At 42.8% G+C, this 18,208-nt stretch overlaps 2 protein-coding genes across 2 annotated transcripts in view; both read left to right on the top strand.

Annotated features, from left to right (window-relative positions):
* Nucleotides 1–1,223: 1,223 nt before the first annotated feature.
* On the top strand, nt 1,224–9,522 carry LOC145414261 (large ribosomal subunit protein uL11-like). The gene is made up of 6 exons (XM_080283859.1): nt 1,224–1,313; nt 3,003–3,136; nt 5,416–5,526; nt 6,663–6,818; nt 7,479–7,589; nt 9,495–9,522. The coding sequence occupies exons 1-5, from the start codon at nt 1,277–1,279 to the stop codon at nt 7,536–7,538; spliced, it is 498 nt and encodes a 165-aa protein (XP_080139985.1). The 5' UTR covers nt 1,224–1,276; the 3' UTR covers nt 7,539–7,589; nt 9,495–9,522.
* Nucleotides 9,523–17,733: 8,211 nt separating this feature from the next.
* The window catches only part of LOC145414257 (snRNA-activating protein complex subunit 3-like), an 85,916-nt gene continuing 85,441 nt past the window's right edge, over nt 17,734–18,208 (top strand). Inside the window, exon 1 of the mRNA XM_080283856.1 lies at nt 17,734–17,859. Within this exon, the coding sequence (XP_080139982.1) occupies nt 17,734–17,859 (126 nt within the window). The remainder of the gene's footprint in view (nt 17,860–18,208) is intronic.

The following is an 18,208-nucleotide window of genomic DNA, read 5'->3' as shown; positions in this document are numbered from 1 at the left end:
CTCCATCTACCTACTTTCATCCTCCGTCTTTCACCGTTCCCTAATCCCTCCCTCCATTTCTTTTATTCTCTAGTTTCCTTCATTTATTACCCCATTTCAACCTCCCTACCTGCCTCTTTACCTTACCCTTTTCTCATCCACTCCCTCCCTGTCTCCCTACCTCCCTTCCTTTAGTTTCCTCCTATCACTCCCTCTCCCTATCTCCTTCCTGTCCCTCCCCTTTCTTCCCCATACTTCCAAGCTTCCTCTCGTATCCTCCTTTCCTTGCTCATCTCTCCTCTCCCCCCTCCCTTCTTCTTCCCCTCTTACCACCTCTATCTTCCTCCCTCCATTTCCTTCCCTTATTGCATCTTACTCCTCAGCTTCCTTCGCTTCCTTCTTTTCTCCCTGCCCCTCCTGTCCCTTCCCCACCTCTACCCTCGGTGTCTCATTTCCTCCTACCTGCTATAGTTTCCACCATCCCTTTTCAGTCCCTCTCCCTGCCCCTTCTCACCCCATTCTGCCCCCACTCTTCCCTCCCCTTAGTTTCCTCCCTTCGCTTCCTTCTTCCCTATCTACCTTTCTTTCTTGCCCTCCCATACTCTCTGATACACCTCTCCCCAGCCTGTCCACCTCTCTGCTCTCCCCGGCTTCCTACCTATACCTTTAGCTAATCCTTACCTACCCATCCCTGTCCCAGTCCCACCCTGTCCCACTCCCTCACTTTTTCTCCCCAATCCCTTCCTCACCAATTCCTTCCCTCTGTCACTCTCTCGCTGCCTCCTTCCCAACCCCTTTTCTTCCTCTCCCACTGTATCCACTCCCTCTCACTCTCTCCATCTCCTCCCCCTTACCCTACATCCTTCTCCATCTCCCTCCCCCGTTTCCCTCCTTCTCTCCTCATCACACCCCCCCCCCTTCTCCTTGCCCAACTCTCTACTTTATCTCCGCCATCCCTCCCTGCCTCCCTCCCCAGCCTTTCCTTCTCTCTCTCCCTGCTTCACTCCTTCCTTTCTCTCCCCCATCCCTCTCTCCTCCTCTCATTGCCTCCTTCTCCCTACCCTTTATCCTTTCCCTCTCCCTGTCCCACTTCCTCCCCTCTCTCACCCATCCCTCCCTCCCTTTCTCTCTACCCCCATCTCCTTCCCTTCCTTGCCTCATCCTCCCCTACTCTCCCCATCCCTCCCTTCCCTGGTCCCCACTGCCCCCCACAGTGCCCCCAGGCCGGGTGCCAGTGCCAGAGTGCCAGCCCGGCCTTTCCCCACCAGGCACTCTCACACCACACACACACTGCACCATGCCACCCAAATTTGACCCCACCGAGATCAAAATAGGTGAGTTTTCTCGCGTTGCAAGCAGCTTCGTACATCCTACAGTGCTCGCAGATCTTCCCGAGTCGTGTATACATATGTGCCCGGAATTACTAAAGAGCTTACAACCAATTCTCCGTCGTGAGATTTGTTTTTTGCATGAAGAACAAGAGACATGAGGGGTGGAAGAAGTTTTGCATTTCCTAGTTCTTTGCCCTCCCTGAAAAAAAAAAAAAAAAGATATCGTAGTAATGAGGTATATATATATATATATATATATATATATATATATATATATGATGTAGTTCATAGCATTCAAAGTAAATGAGGTGTAAGTGGATCATTGAAAAGAATATTGCTTTTCATCATCACTGTCATCTTCATAACTCAAATTCTCTCGCAAAGATGTGAGTGGAATTTGAAACTAAAGTAAATAACATTAAAAAATGATACTATAAGTAAAGACCATTCGCAACCCCCCCCCAAAAAAAAAAAAATCAAAGCATGTGGATCGTGCTGTGATTTATAAGACAGTTTTGTAATGTGTGGTAATCACTGCTGATGATCAATGACTGAATCTTATGGTTCGTGATTAGTTTTTGCCAGTTACATTCATATCTTCCAGTCGTCCTAGGAATTCAAAGCTAATAATTAAATTTTTTTATGTGTAACTTATTTTGTCTGAATCCTCACGAACAATTTCTTGTGTTTTTCATGAAGTTAGAGGATCATAAAGTGAAGAAAAAGGCCTGAAAATGTGCCCAGAATCAGTGTTTGATGACTGAAGCAACGCAAAATGATATTCTACACCGATTTCGGGACAGCCTTTGTTTAGGTCTCTCCTTCTGTTAGAGGACGTCTTTTAAATACCATTCTTGTTAGTACCGTATAATTTTATTCAGCTTAGGAGACAGCCCTTTTGAAGAAGAAGTAAACAATTTCCACCAACTGAGAGGTTTCGGATGATTTTATTTGGCTTACAACACGCTACTTCTGTGTTGTTTTGGGTGAGATGCATGGTTAGTTACCAAGACAGAGCACTGCTTCACAGCCTGACACAGTGGCCACGTGCGCTAGGCAATGACGGGGGAGGGGGGTGGGCATGACGTGTGCCCCTGTAAGATATATTTTTAGTTTTGGCAGTGAGGGTCCCCTCTGACGGCTCATAGTACGCACGCGCGCTCCCACACGCTTGCGCAACAGAGAAAAGTGACGAAACAGAAGCGTGTGATCAACACCCAGTGTGTCTAGTTCCCGAGCTTCGTATATGTAGCCTATGTACTGTACTTAATTTTTCAACTAAAACGTGAATTAAGGAATTGTTACCAGAAATGAAAACGGGAAACAGCCATGAAACTTGGGGGTGGGGGGTAAAACAAATACTGTCAAACCCAGATTTTTATAAAATTGCAGTTTGCAACAAAAATACTGGAGATCTGTAAATCGAGTCCTACCGAAGGTCGTATTTCAGACAGCAGAGGAAGAGTCGAACGGCAAAAATTGATTGATTTAGTACTTAGTCGTACTGTCGATAGGCATTAATCTAAACTTTTTTTTCCTGCTATGCTACTATTTTCTGTGTTCTAGGTGAAAATTAGGACTCACAAATAGGGACAGTCCTTCCTAATGACCCTCGTGTAGTCGATAGGCTTTAATCTAACCATTCTTTTTTTTCTCTCTCTCTTACCCTGCCGTCCCCTTGTGGCGGTGCAGTGAAGCTGAGGGCGGTGGGAGGTGAGGTAGGCGCCACTTCTTCTCTGGCCCCTAAGGTGGGTCCACTCGGCCTCTCACCCAAGAAGGTTGGTGAGGACATCTGTAAGGCCACCACCGCTTGGAAAGGACTTAAGGTATTTATCGGTAAAACAGATTTTGTTGAAATAATCAGTCAATTAAACTTTTATTTCGTAATATGTATTACAGAAAACAAATAGTAAACATTGCGGAATTTTTCCTTCATAGTCAAAAAAAAAAAAAAAAAAAAATCTGTAAAACACACACCTATATACACCTTTACAAACATATACATGTACATTCAACACATATGCACTACATTGCATGAATAAGGCCTATATTATTCCATGCATAAAAAAAGAGTCATATTAAAAATGAATTTAAAAAAATGCTTTGCATAAAACAATGACCTTGCACTACGCTTCTCGTGTCTCTGAACGTGCACTATTCTGGCTCTTCTGCTTTCCATGTTGAGAGGGCTCTTATGATTTCCATGTTGAGGGAAGACACATCAATATTAGAGATCTTTAGATAGCTTTAGGACATAAGAACAAAAATATCCGTTTCTCAAAATCTGCAGATTTTTATTTAATAATTAACCATGGTGATCTGAATAGTCTCTTAGAGTAGGCTACCTTGTATATGTAAGGGCCACATGATATCTGAAGTGCCGCTGATTTCAAGCCTCAGCTTAGGACCCGGACACACTTGCCCCCGAAGGGCCCGAACATGTGGTCGACAAGACGAAACGAAGCACCAGGTTAGAGCTGCTTCAATATTCGAGTCTGAACGTTGGGCGGATCCCTGAGCCTCGTTTCCTCTTGACGATCACATGTTCGGGGGCAAGTGTGTCCGGGCCCTTACTGGCCGACACTGGTGTACCCATTGTTCGTTTAAACTTTCATGGAGCCAGTCTCATATGTTTTAAGTGGTTGAGTTAAATATATTCTTACTCGTCCACAAGCAGAGACGATAATCAGATTTACAAAAGGCATTAAATAAAAACAAAAATGTATTTGTATCAACAAAACTATAATTCCTTAAAATGTTATTAAAACTCCCATAAAAACTATATATATATGTATATATATATATATATATATATATATATATATATATATATATATATATATATATATATATATATATATATTCGAGGTCCTGGTGTCAACCAAAAGAATATTTTTTTTTTGCTTTAGATAGTTATTTGATTGACTGATTGGCTGAAGTCCAGAGATCGGATTCACGATGTGCTTTACGAATGTCTTATACGAGGTATTCTTTGCACTCATGAGAACAACAGCTAAGTCATGTAGTGTCGCACATTACGAGTACTGCTGCCTCCTACTTCATTATTCCACGCAAATCTCACGAGAAGTATACCAGATTGTCAGTGATTCCGGTCCTCAGGATGGTGTAGGCCTAATACGATTTACTGGGCCGACTCGCACAGTGCCATAATGAAGGTGCTAATTCTGTGATCTTCAGGTGATACAAAAGTCTTTAACTACCTAAGTTGACGCTTGACGATTATACTCGACTTTAAGAGAAAACCCTTTGATTTACAGGGTTATAAAAGTCAATATATATTTCGTGAGTTCTTTTGTATGCCTTATTATATAGTTCAGCTCAGGTGAGGCCCCTCTAACTGAAGGGGTTAAATTTACAGAAATGTTCATAGTGTACAGGGATTTGTCTATCTGTCTATATACCTAGGCTGCTTTCCCCAAAGAAAGGTAGGTAGCCGAGACAGGGCAACACACTCCCAATTTACTCATCCAAACACATACTTTTATTCATATCTTAGCCCCAAGGGGAGAAGGGACAGATCCTCACCGCACGAGGATCAGCCAAGAGAAGTGGAGATTCCAGAGTTTGCTCTCCACGAGTCTTAAACCCTTTTTTAAACCTTTTTTTGTTCTTTTTCTTAGCAACCCTTGTGCAGTCAGTACAGGCATCAATCTATTTTAACCACGTCACTCCGATAACGTTTATTGCACTGTGTTCTTGCAAACTTCTGATGATATATTTTTTCATCTTAGGATAGGTTTCCCGATCTGGATGGGTTGTGGTTTTCGTTAGCTTTTGCTCTGCTAGGTGTCTCCCTCAAACAGAATAAAACCGTTCACTGGTAGCAAGAATAATAAAAAAATAATTCCTCAGAATGAAGGGGTTAACAGCACTACAGCTGTTCTGCTTTCTTCTGACGGAACTAAGCCACTCCCACAACTTGAATATTAAGTCGTTGTTACTACATGAAATTAGATCAGCTTTGGTTATGGGGCAGGAATGAGGATCTTTGGTTACAAGTCAGATAAACTCTTTGTCTCACTTAGCCATCTACTGAGCTAAAAGAGTGTCAAGTTTGAGTAATAATCCATCCACGTGCCTACAGATAACGGTGAAGCTGACCATACAAAACCGCCAGGCCCAAGTAGAGGTGGTGCCTTCCGCTGCAGCCCTCCTCATCAGAGCCCTTAAGGAGCCACCCAGGGACAGGAAGAAGGTGGGGACCATGCTGTTAGTTTATTTACTCTGTTTTGTACATTTCATCAACAGGTGCAAATCTTGTCCTCCTTATCCCCCATATCCTCCTTATCCTTATCCTCTTTATCCTTAACCTCATTGGAGCCCTCAAGAAGTAGTCCAGGGACAGGAAGGTGGGTCCATGCCGTTTAATATAGTTGGTTTTGTACATTTTAATAACAGGTAAAACTCGAGTCCTCCTTATCCTCCCTAGTGTTCTTACCCTACTTATTCCCGTTCATTCTCTTAACCCTTATCCTTACCTGAGCCCTCAAGAAATCAGCTAGGGACAGGAATAAAATGAGATCCACACTGCTTTGTTTACTCGGTTTTGTACATTTTATCAACAGGTACAAATCGTGCTCTCCTTATCACCCTTATCCTCCATATTCTTGTCCTCATCATTGTCCTCGAGGAACCTCCCTGGGAAAAGATGAAGGTCGATGCCATCAGCTTTAATTTACTTGACTTTTTTTTTTTTTTACGTGACTTTTTGTCAACTCTCTCTCTCTCTCTCTCTCTCTCTCTCTCTCTCTCTCTCTCTCTCTCTCTCATTTAGGGTACGAGTATAAATTAACGTTACCGAGGGGCCATATTCTTGTTGGCGTGGCCCTTTCAAACTGAGAATAGTTTCTTTCTTTTCTTTTCTTCCCTTTGCTTTCTTTCTTTTCCTTTCTTTCTTTTCTTTTCTTCCCTTTGCTTTCTTTCTTTTCCTTTTTCTTTTCTTTTCTCTTCCTTTTTTGTTACTATCAAACAATTTTATTCACCATAGGAGAGATTTTTCGAAATGGAGAGGTCTGATGTAGCCTTCACATACCTCTTCAGTACGTGAGGCCTTTCTATCTCGAATAAAATCGTCTGGAAATAATAAGAATAAAGTAAAAAAAAGTCACCGGGTGTAAAAGGTTAAAAAGATATCGTAACACCTCCACCTCGGCTGTTTATTTTGCACATATGCACCTTAATATCCCATAGCATAGCTTTCCTCGTACTTAAGGGGGAATGAGCAAAATCTGAAGTCACTCATCTTGACAATCACAAACGTTTACAACATAGGAAAAATTCCGAAAGTAGCGGAGGTATTTTTGCATAATACTCCCTCTTCTCTATGCCCAGGTGAAGCACATTAAGCACAACGGCAACGTGAGCTTCGACGAGGTGATCAACATAGCCAGAACCATGCGGCCGCGTTCAATGGCCAAGACTTTATCAGGCACCGTCAAAGAGATTCTGGGTACTGCACAGAGTATTGGCTGCAGCATCGACGGACAGGTACCATATGGCCCAGTTTCACTTACAAACTATTAGTTCCCTGTAGTAACTTAGACTTTTTCTTTCTTTCTTTCTTTCTTTTTGGGAAGATCAAGAGACACGCGGAGATTCTGCACTTTCGTTTTCTTGTCCTTCCATCCTTCCAAAGCAAATATAACATATGATTTATTTTCCTTTCTCAGCCAAGGTTCTTTTTAGGAGTAAGGATCATGTCCTTCATTGTTCTTAATTTTAAAACAGATACATCCTGCGACGATTATTTATTTATTTATTTCAAGGAAGAGTAAATAATGACAAGACTGCACTCTCCTTGCCCTCCCTGCATTTGCAAATCAGAGTTACGAGAGGACATTGATTATCATTGATTATAAGCCTATTAGTGTATCTGGATCTCGTATTTCTGTTATTATGATCTCAGTTTGTGTATAAGAGTAGGCTACTTGTTTATTCTGTTGTCTTCATTTATAGAGCTACCAAGAACTTCATAACCAAATTGTGTGTGTATGTGTGTGTGTGTGTGTGTGTGTGTGTGTGTGTGTGTGTGTGTGTGTGTGTGTGTGTGTGTTTGTTTGTGTGTGTAAAACTATTTCTGATAGAAGGACATCGATATGGAGAATCTGTGCAGAAACTGATCACGATCTTTGATGAATACAATCCCAGAGTCCGGCCGATATCCAGGAGAAGGTCGATAGTGGGGAGATGGAGGTTCCTGAAGAGTGATCACCGCTGACCTATACCACTTCCTGCAAGAGCCTCCTGTGAAGTGGACAGGTAACCCTCCAGCTCGGTGATGTGTTCTGACACTGAAATGTTGCTGACCATGGATTTATATTCATAGCTAAGTCAGTAGAGTTAGTAGAGATTTGGAACTAATTGTGTTATGGCAGTTAGTATCTATGATTTGCGTATTTTATTCAGGGTTATAGTTAATTAGTATTATTAATATATTTCAGTGTTATCGTTACTTCCCTTGTAGCATCATTCACAGCTTTCTCCATCGTTATGTATCAATAATACATTTGAACTTAGAGCCGCGCTTTAGTGTTGCGTCTCGTCTTTGCAATATATCAGAGTTTTGCATTTTTAACATTGCACAAAGATGTCAGCATGTCTCAGTTAATAGTTCTTTTAAATGTCTAGGTTTTCAAACTAACAGGGCGAGATACCTACTTGCTGTATTATCACTGATGAGTGGCTAGATCTCTGCAGGTATTGTTAGTCTGGAGACAAAACAAAGAAATGGCAGTGCATACATTGATTATAATTATTAGTATTATTCGGTATAAACATTGCAGTCCGCTATAAATACATCAGACCATCCGCATCAGCTTAGCAGTTTTATCAGCAGCTCAGTATTATCAGTGTCCCTCTACACAAACTTACTCAGCATCCCAATAGTGGTCTAGATTCCCAGTGACATATATTTTGTAACACTTCTTCCTTATCTAGTTATATTGCTTATTACACGTCACTAGCCTTTTATACGTTACTGATATTAAAGAGATATACATAGCATACAAAGGGATATTAAGGTGTAATGCCTAAAATAAATAATTTAGAAGGAGGTGCTACGAAGCCTCCAGTGACAACTAAAATACGGCTCAATATAAAGGAAGAACTGACTTCATTTATTTTGGACGTGATCTTTCAGTTCAGTAAAAATATAGTCAGTCATCCATATCGGCTTCACAGTATTTTACGTAGCTCAGTAATATCATTCAGTATAAAAACAATAAGCCATCCATATCGTCTGCTTAGCACTGGCATTAGCTCAGTATGATCAGCATCCCTCTACGTTGTAGTCAGCACCCAGACAATGTCAACATCAGCACGTGAAAACACACACAGGGCTGGAGGTACAAAATGGTCGGGGTTGGCATCCCATCCACCCCCTTGGGGGCATCACGTAGACCCTGGCACTAGTGTTATACTAATGTGAGAATTAATAAGTTAATCTTTAAATGCTTGGAGCAATATTAGTAAACCCAGCTGCCTCTTGAATACTGATAATGTTGCCATAAGTAATGCTAATAGTTTCTATATTTATCTTTTGTTAATGATGATGTACAAACTCAAATAACAGATCTTAAAACAAGATTGCAAAGACTTTAATAACTTTATTCATTAATGTTTTACACCTAGTTGCCTGGAGTCATTTTGCCACCGAGGAGTAAACCTCGATAAAAAATCTTTCGTGAAGCTGGTATTACTTCAGTTTCAAATCATGATCAGGTGCGATTTTATTGGCGTGTTCTTGACAGTCTGGCTGAATTACGGGGGTCTTCTTAATTACTTTTCCGTCGCTAATGCTTCGCTTAGTGCGTGGATGGGGAATTCTCCACCTCCTAATTTCTTCCATCTACATTAAAGTCAGGTTAGATTAAGTTCGACTAGGATAGGTTGGGTTAGATTAGGGTAGGTCATTTTGACGTAGATGTAACAGTGGACGGACTAGGAGCTAGTAAATCCCCCGTCCCTCCTTATTTATCATGTATTAAACGAAGCATCTGCAACGGGAAAGTCATAACTGAAGAACCCTTCTGATTCGGATAGCCAGTGTCAAAAAGCACATTAAAAATTGTACCTGATTACGGCCTGAAACAGAAAATTTACCGTGGACCATTGTTATTCCGAAGCCTCACAGATGTTGACTGACCTTTTCTGTTCTATTTTCAGGAAATCTTGCCAATAAAGGAGTTTTGATACGAAATGTTTCAATAACCTTTTCAGTCCCGTAGTTTATAATCTTCGCTGACCTTCAAGCGCCCGTTCATTTTTCATTCATTGCCAGACGCCATGTATCCCAAACGGGGTGGCCAAGGGCTTAGAGTTAATTGTTTTACAGGGAGGGGCACTAATCCTCCACCAACCCCACTTGACACGTATTAGCAAAAAAAAAAAAAATGTATATACTGTCAACTGTCCCTCACAAATAAAGTTTGTTTTAGCAGGAAGAACAAGACGCGTGGGAAGATTCTGCATTCACTTTTCCTTGTCCTTCCTGGTTACGACAGTGCATTGATTGCAAGTGTGTTTGTGAATCTGTGTTATTAACGTGTACGACATACTGTGCGAGTAAAGTGAGGCGAGGGTATAAAGCCATGCACAAAATGATAAAAGACCGTATTGGTTCTTGAGTTCACGGTATGCACATTAAAGATAGCTTCATTGTTGATAATTTATAATTGCTTCCAAAGGACTGTATTCTCGATGACCGAAGATATTTTTGCAACAACTCCTCCTCAGTTGTTAAGTTTGTAGACTAAACCATGATAACGTTAAATTTTCCTGATATAGGCATTAACGTAACGACGCTGAAGTGTGTAAGTAGCATAAAATATTTAGATGTAATATGCTAAATAAATCGCAGTACTTGTTAAGAAGTGTCATGCAAACTACAGGAGGAGTGAAGATACATATTATTCTTTAATCCTCTCGCTGTAGTGACATAGTTTTTCTGCTACCTCCAGACGAGTTTATTTATCCTGTATGAGATTTCTTGTCAAATGAAGCACAAGTTTGAGATCTCTTTTGGTGAAGGGGATGATGAAGGTTACATCTGCCTTAGGTCAGAGTGTCTCTCCCAGGTGAGTTAGATAATCTGTTGGTAGCAAGTATAAAGTATACGAGATGTCAAGTGTTCACAGATTTATATCCAGGAACATCAGAAACATGCTGTATCCTTACTGAAGTATGAGAATTCGTAGAACCTTTTACTTGGCGATTTACAGTACTCTGCCTATTACATTTCGATAGTCTCTTTTTGTAAAAGCTATTTTGTTTTTTTTTTAATGTGTCCGACTCCGGGCATAGGCTTCACAGCCTGCTCTCAAGGCCAAGTAGTCCTCCTACATACCATACACCTCTCTACATGTCACCAACTCGGCGCTAACACCCACCGTCCATATTGAATACATGCTAGGGCTGTCTCATACAGGACTGGTGTATTGGTATTAGCGGGGGTATTTTTACATGTCAGCGGGTCTTTTGGTAGATCAGGAAAGTCTGCTTTTTTATGAAATTGAAATCCTTAAACTGTTCCTTCCCCAGCGAGGATTTGAACCTGGGTCCGGTAGGACTGCAGGCCACTTCTCTACCTATGTATGTATGTATTTTCAGTATCGACATAAACTGAACCACTAACATGCAAGAGGGTATAAAGCTTCTTGCCAAAATAAATCGCCGAATAAGTCTTAAAAATCCCGCATGCTAAGGAGAATTTACAATATACCAAAGGAAAAGGGAAAGACAACAGAAGCAAAACACAGACAACAATAAAAATAAAAAAAGGGGGGGGGGAAGACAACAGAAGCAAAACACAGACAACAATTTAAAAAAAAAGTACGGAGATGAGTAGTGCATTTGTTTACACCCATGAGAGGAAAAAAATTAATTGTGATATTCAAGGAAAGACTGTTTCAAAGCATAGGGAGACCTAGAGGAATGCCCAGCTTCTAACAATGTGTGTACTGACATTGTGCATATTTCTAAACTTCTCTCCCTAGGCAGATATGATCATCAGGATATGGTAAGAATATATATATAGATAGATAGATATAGATAGATAGACAGATAGATATAGATAGATAGACAGATAGATATAGATAGATAAATAGATAGATATGTTGAATGCCGTGAAGAGTATGTACGAGGGGACTAAGGCAACAGTGCATGTGGATAGTGAATTGAGTGAATCTTTCTATTTGAATGTTGGATTAAAAGAGATGTGTCATGTTCCCATGGTTATTCAGTTTGTATATGGATGGGGTTATAAAAGGGATACAAGGTAAGGCAATGGATGTTGGAGAGACCGTAATGAGAGAGGGGAGTGTTTGCAAACTCCCTGTACTGTTGTTGCAGATGATACTGTATTGTTAAGTGAAGACGAGGGAGAACTGCAAGGCTTGGTGAATGAGTTTGGGAGTGTGTGTAAGAAATGGAATTTAAAGGTTAATGTAGGGAAGAATAAAGTTATGGTCTTTGAGAGAAATTAAGTCACTGAATGCACAGTGAGGCTGGATGAGGAGGAAATGGAAAATGCGAGTGCATTTAAGTAGGCTACTAGGTTAATGTGATGAGTAAGGATTGAAGTTTGGAGGGTGAAGTGCATGAAAGGGCACAAGAGGGAAGAAAGGTTGCTGGTTCTTTGAAAGCAGTGATAAGGAACAGGGAAGTGATCATGGAAGTAATAAAGTCGCTGCAAGACAGTACTGTGATACCAACTCTAACGCATGGAAATGAAACTTGGACCTTGTTGAAAGGACACAAGTCAAGAGTAAGAGCACTGGAAATGAGTTATTTGATAGAAGCACGTGGAATTACGTGGAGAGACAGACTGACATATGAGGAAGTGAAGGAGAGTTGTTCTGTGGATGTGATAGAAAGCGTTAGGAGAAGTACATTGAGGTGGTTTGGCCATGTGGAGAGGATGGAGAGCGAGAGACTAACGAGGGAGAGTGTATGCGAGTGAGATGGAGGGGAAAGAGGGAACGAGAGGCCGAGGATGAGATGGAGGGTTGGAGTGGAGAGGTACAGTATATGAGAGACGGAGGTGTGAGAAGGGAGGAAGGCAGTGAAATGGTATTGGACAGGGCGACATGGAGGCGATTTGTTTGTGGCCACTCCTTACAGGATTGAGGCGTCTGGCTATATATATATATATATCTATATATATATATATATATATATATATATATATATATATATATATATATATATATATATATAGGCTATACTGTTTGCTCAGTAGGCTACGTGGCTTTCCACATTCACAATAACGCAGCAAAATGATGGGACCAAGGTTGATCCACGCCTTGTTCCTGGGGATTAAGGACGAGGTTCAGTACATAAATATGTTAATAGTTTCATATAATTTTCAGATTTGTGCATTTTTAAGATGTTTAGTACAGTACAGATGAGCTGAAACTGTTCACATTAACTCAACGTTATATGTATTAAATATGGCAATATGTCTTAATACTAATTTTCAGATGGGGATCCGCACAAATTGCAGGAGAGTTCCCATTACCAAATGCACATTTAATGACAGGGACTATCATAACTGTATATAGTTCATTCACGACACCCAAATTCTGAGGAAATAACATGTTGCTAAACACAGTCTAAGTAATATATTACTTAGACTGTGTTGCTAAAGAGCACCGGCGTCGTTTTAGCGTAGCGATTGTAGAAAAAGCCTTTTGACTTGCTCCCTGACTTATTTTTTCTTTTTATTCTTCTTACTTGTCTTTTACGATGCTGGTTCTTTTTTTCCACAACTGTGCGCTGTATCTTTTCTTTGTTTCACGGTCATTTTTATTGGTATTAGGGCAGTGGGTCAATTCGGACTCGAAACTCATTCTTCCCCAAATCGTGCCTGTTGGTTGTTAGGTTAGATAAAATTAGGTTAGGTTGAGTTTAGTTGGATTTGGTTGAATTAGGTCAAGTTAGACTGGTTAAATTGTTAGGATAGGTCATATTAAATTAGATAAGCAGAAATGCAGGCACACCCAGATCGACTTTTCGAAAGGGGTGGGGGGTCTTTTCTGCTAAATCTGAACTTGCATAGCAGCCGGCTGGTCAAGGGTCTGCTGTATGCTTGTTGTTGGGGTCTCGGTATATGCATAGGCGACGTTGCGAAGCAGCACAAAACTTCTGAGCAACGGAGAGTGACTCTTTTTGCACTGATGTTAAAAAACTGACCGTGAGAGAGTGAACCTATAGGCAGGTGGGGGACGTCCGACCCTCTCGACCCTCCAACCCCCCCCCTGGTCTATAGGTCTGCATCAGATGATGGAGATGTATACGACAAGAGCCAAGCATCTGTATCCTTGTTAAAGCAAGATCATGTTGGGAACGTAATACGTCCTGGCCACATCCGCGTCCCTCAGACTCACAAGAAGTATCGTGGGCACATGCCACGGACGGAGTCAGGCGAGGTATTGTTTTTGGTAGAGTCTGTGTCTTTGTTTGTCAGCAACATTACGGAACAACGGCTGAATGAAATTAGATGAAACGTCCAGGATATGTGGGCAATGGTCTCACAAGATAGTGATTAACCCGCCCCGTCCCGACGACATATGGGTACGTTGCAACGATTTGCATTTGCCAGTCCCGGCGACGTACCAGTACGTCGTGCAATTGCAAGGTCGCTAATTTGCACAATTTTCAATTTTCGCACGTGATTTTTCGTATGTATACACGGGACACCTTCCTCTATTCCTGTACAAGATACCAAGCAGGGACAATGCCTTACACTGCATAACCTCCCCCCTCCCCACCTCACGCCATTGTCTTGGCAAAGGACCTGTTACCAGTGACCTGGCTAGTAAAGTTATTCAGGGCCAGAGTGATTCCCCAATCGATGACAATGTGGAGGACAATGTTTACATAGCATTAGAAGAAGAAACAGCCAGAAATAATGATCAGGTAGTGTGGCAAAAATAGGTCAGGTATGGTGATTAGTTAGTGAGTGAAACAATGCTTATAATGCCTTTATTACTGCTTGAAAACCAATATACTGTCATACTACATATACATTCGTACCAAGTAAATAAATAAATACCGTTTATGAGTGGATAAAATAGTTACCCTCCCATAGAACTCGTTTTCTTTGGTGTCAGCATGTTAGAAAACCCACTCGGGTAAGGAGGAACTCCTACCTGGATTGGGCACTTTAAACCTCAGGTGAGCAATTTCTCTATGAATTTTCGATGTTTCTCACCAAAAGCGAAGGTTTTAGCCAAAAAAAAAAAAATTCGAAAATACCTCGGGACTGGGGGATGTCGGAGGTGCGGAAAACCTCGGGACGTGACGGGTTAAATATTGGGTATAATCAAGTGACCCTGAAAGGTCAAAATCAAGGTCACGAATTTTCAGAGGATGACTTGACACCTGTTGAAGATAGAGATATTTACTATTATCAACACACAATAACTCCCATATGGGCTTTCATTTGGCACCAAGACCTTTGACTATGAGTGACCTTAAAAGGTCAAACCCAAGGTCACGGATGTTCAGGGGGCCATAGTTCGAGACTTTTTTTTTTTTCTTTTATGTGTCCGACTCTAGGCATAGGCTTCACAGCCTGCTGTCAAGGCCCAGTAGTCCTGCTACATACCATACACTTCTACATGTCACCGCAGATAGATATTTACTTTTTTCAGTATAAAGGAAATCCCATATGGGCTTTTAATTGGTACCATGACCTTTGACCTTAAGTAACCCTGAAAGGTCAAACTCAAGGTAAAGGTTGTTCAGGGGACTACGACTAGAAACTGGTTGAAGACAGAGATATTTACTATTATCAACATATAGGAGAAGCCCCATATAGGTTTTTAGTTGGTACCATGACCTTTGACGTTGTGATATGAAAGTCAAACTTAAGGTCACGGACATTCATGCAGGGAATTATAACTCGAAACTGGTTGAAGATAAAGGTGCTTACTATTATCAAGATATAGGAAGTCTAATACGGGCTTCCATTTGCCACCATGACCTCTGAACTTGAGTGACCTTGAAAGGTCAAATGCCAGATTATTTCCAGAGGGCTATAAACTGATTGAAAATATAATAACTGCTGTCGAGCGAGGTTTGTTGTGCCTGGCATCGTTTGTATAGTTTATAAAATGCCCAACACCCCCAGAAGGAGTCTACGGAGGGGCAAATAGAGCGCGACCTGACTCCGTGCGACAGGGACATAAGTCCGCCCGGGCCACGTGCTCCTATGACCCGGAGCTCGCCCACCGCCACCACAACAGGAAAGTGAGACTACTTTCCGGGCGAGCCGACGACTGACAACCATGGGGTGGGGCTATTACTCTAGCTCCAGTCAGCACCCCTGAGACTGCCTGCAGCCGCTCTGGAGGAAATAAGGAGACTGCCAGTAGCCACTCCCACCTTCATCAGGAGACAGCCAGAAGCCGCTCTGAAGGTGCCCTTAAAGAGACGGCCTGTAACCGCTCGACCCTCCTACAGGAGATGGCCGGTAGCTGCTCTGGAGGTAATAAGGAGATGGCCGGTAGCAGCTCTGGAGGTAATAAGGAGACTGCCGGTAGCCGCTCTGGAGGTAATAAGGAGACGGCTGGTAGCTGCTCCCGCCTTCATCAGGAGATGGCCGGTAGCCGATCTGAAGGTGCCCTAACAGAGACGGCCAGTAGCTGCTCTGAAGGTGCCCTAACAGAGATGGCCAGTAGCCGCTCAACCCTCCTATAGGAGACGGCCGGTAGCTGCTCTGGAGGTAATAAGGAGACGGCTAGTAGCCACTCCCGCCTTCGTCAGGAGACAGCCGGTAGCTGCTCCAAAAGTGCTCTAACAGAGACGGCCTGTAGCCATTCCAAAGGTGCCCTAACAGAGACGGCCTGTAGCCACTTGACCCTCCTGCAGGAGACGGCCAGTAGCCGCTCTGGAGGTAACCAGGAGACGGCCGGTAGCTGCTCAGAAGGTGCCCTCGAGTTGGCCTGTAGCTGCTCCCTTCCCCAGGCCACGGCCAATAGCCGGGCCTTTGCGACGGCTGGTAGCCGTGCCCCTAGAAGGCCACGGCCAGTAGCTGGGCCCTAAGTTAGGAGACGGCCGGTAGCCACTACCCCGTCAGGTGCTGACTCCCCTACACGAAACTACGACCCAGAGGGAGGCCCCAGCCTGAAGGACTACTGGAGAGGCCCCGTAACCACCACTGGGCTCTTCTCACTGAGGCTGGTTCCTGAGGGAACTTGCCTGACGGACCCCGACGGAGGCCGATGCCGCAGTCCACTCCTGACGGCGTCCCCGACCACCGGAGACCGCAGCCCACGGGACCTCCAGACCGCCCCCAGGACCCCCGGGAGGGACATCCCTACACCCTGACGCCAGAGACCCTCGTCCTACGTCAGGCGCCTAAGCGAGAGATTCAGGCAACTGTTCAGCCCCAGCCCAGAGGGCCAGACTCCCGCCCTGAGCCCCAAGGGCGCGGGACTCACCGCCACGAGCAGCCTCGGACGAGAGAGGATGCCCCTACGCGTGATCCCGTGGCCCTTGAATACGGAGGCTCCCGGCAGAACTCAGTCCCGTCAATATGGTTAGGCTGAGTTGTTCTCGCCGCCCTTGTACCCGACCGCCATTACGCCCAGTCCCGAATGTGACAGTGAAAGCACAGTGAAAGTGATACAGTGAAGCAATGGCAGAACAATGAATTATCAGAATACGGGAATTCAGAGAATTAAAAGCATCAACGTTAGTGTAAAAGAAAGGTAGAATAAATAAAGTAACAGTGAGACAATGAATACGACAGGGGAGTGGAATAAGTGTCTGTCTGAGTGAATACTAAGTTCATACGGAGGCTCCAGTGCAAGAACAATAATTAACGACACGACGGACAAACAAGTTAGACCGCCAACAATGAAAACGGTGCCACGTCCCTAAAGAACAGAACTCCACCCGATAGATAAAACCTAGACTTCCCCTAAGTGATAGTATTTCGCCCCACTGCCCTAGGACTCCTGATTTTAGTGCTATTCACTTTACCCGATCTTGTCCCGAGTAGTATCCTGCGTGATATAACACCCGCAATCTAGGCCTAAGGTTTATGATTGTTCAGTATAAGTACTCTTGTGACATCTACCCGTTCCACATACGTGTAAGGTTGTTTCCATGAGTTTTTGTGTCCTGCCTCTCTCTTATTTGTCTAAGCTCCGGTCTAGAAAAGGGAACCCAGCTACACACTAGGCGTTAGAGGGACGGGAAGCCGACCCTAAAACACCTAGCATTACAAAACCCATTGTTTAATGATGATTTAAAATGGAAACTTATGAAGGTTCCTGAAAATATAATGTGTATGAGCGAATGCTGGTTTATTTGGGTAACTTTTAAAGTCGGTCGCTGGAGTGGAAAGGTTCACTGAAGCACTGCTCTCATCTCAGTATAGCTACACACAGTAAAAATGGAAAATATTCACAGCGTAAAGTGTTGTCCATGGGTTACAGATGAGCCAATCAAACTGAAGGAGTATTTTCAGCGTTATCAGGAATCATTGGACAAACTCTTTGGTAGGCCTTACGACGAAAAGGTAAGAAATAACTGCAGCAATTTAGCAACATTATCGCGCGGGGAGCAAATTATAATGCTAGGTTTAGTTACAGTTTATAGTTGCCTTTTAAAAAGCCATGTCCACGGTTGTTTGTCTCCGGTGTAATGGAAGAATCTTAATCAGACCTACTCAAAGGTTGATTTTGTTTCCTATTTCCCAACAGGAGGTTAGGTTAGGTTAGATTGAATTATTAGACACACTTAAGCATGGTTTAGTTAAATTGGTTAGGACAGTCCATTCCTCTATTATGCTGACAAATCAAGAGTTGACACAGCGGAACGTAATGTAAAACATTGGGTAAACCCTTATCCAGAAATGTGTAATTACG

Source organism: Coenobita brevimanus, chromosome 98 (genome assembly GCF_032717465.1).
Source record: "Coenobita brevimanus isolate Jiangsu-jjx chromosome 98, ASM3271746v2, whole genome shotgun sequence".
NCBI lineage: Eukaryota > Metazoa > Arthropoda > Malacostraca > Decapoda > Coenobitidae > Coenobita > Coenobita brevimanus.
Note: the sequence above shows the minus strand (reverse complement) of the source record. Positions and strands in the feature narration are given on the sequence as shown.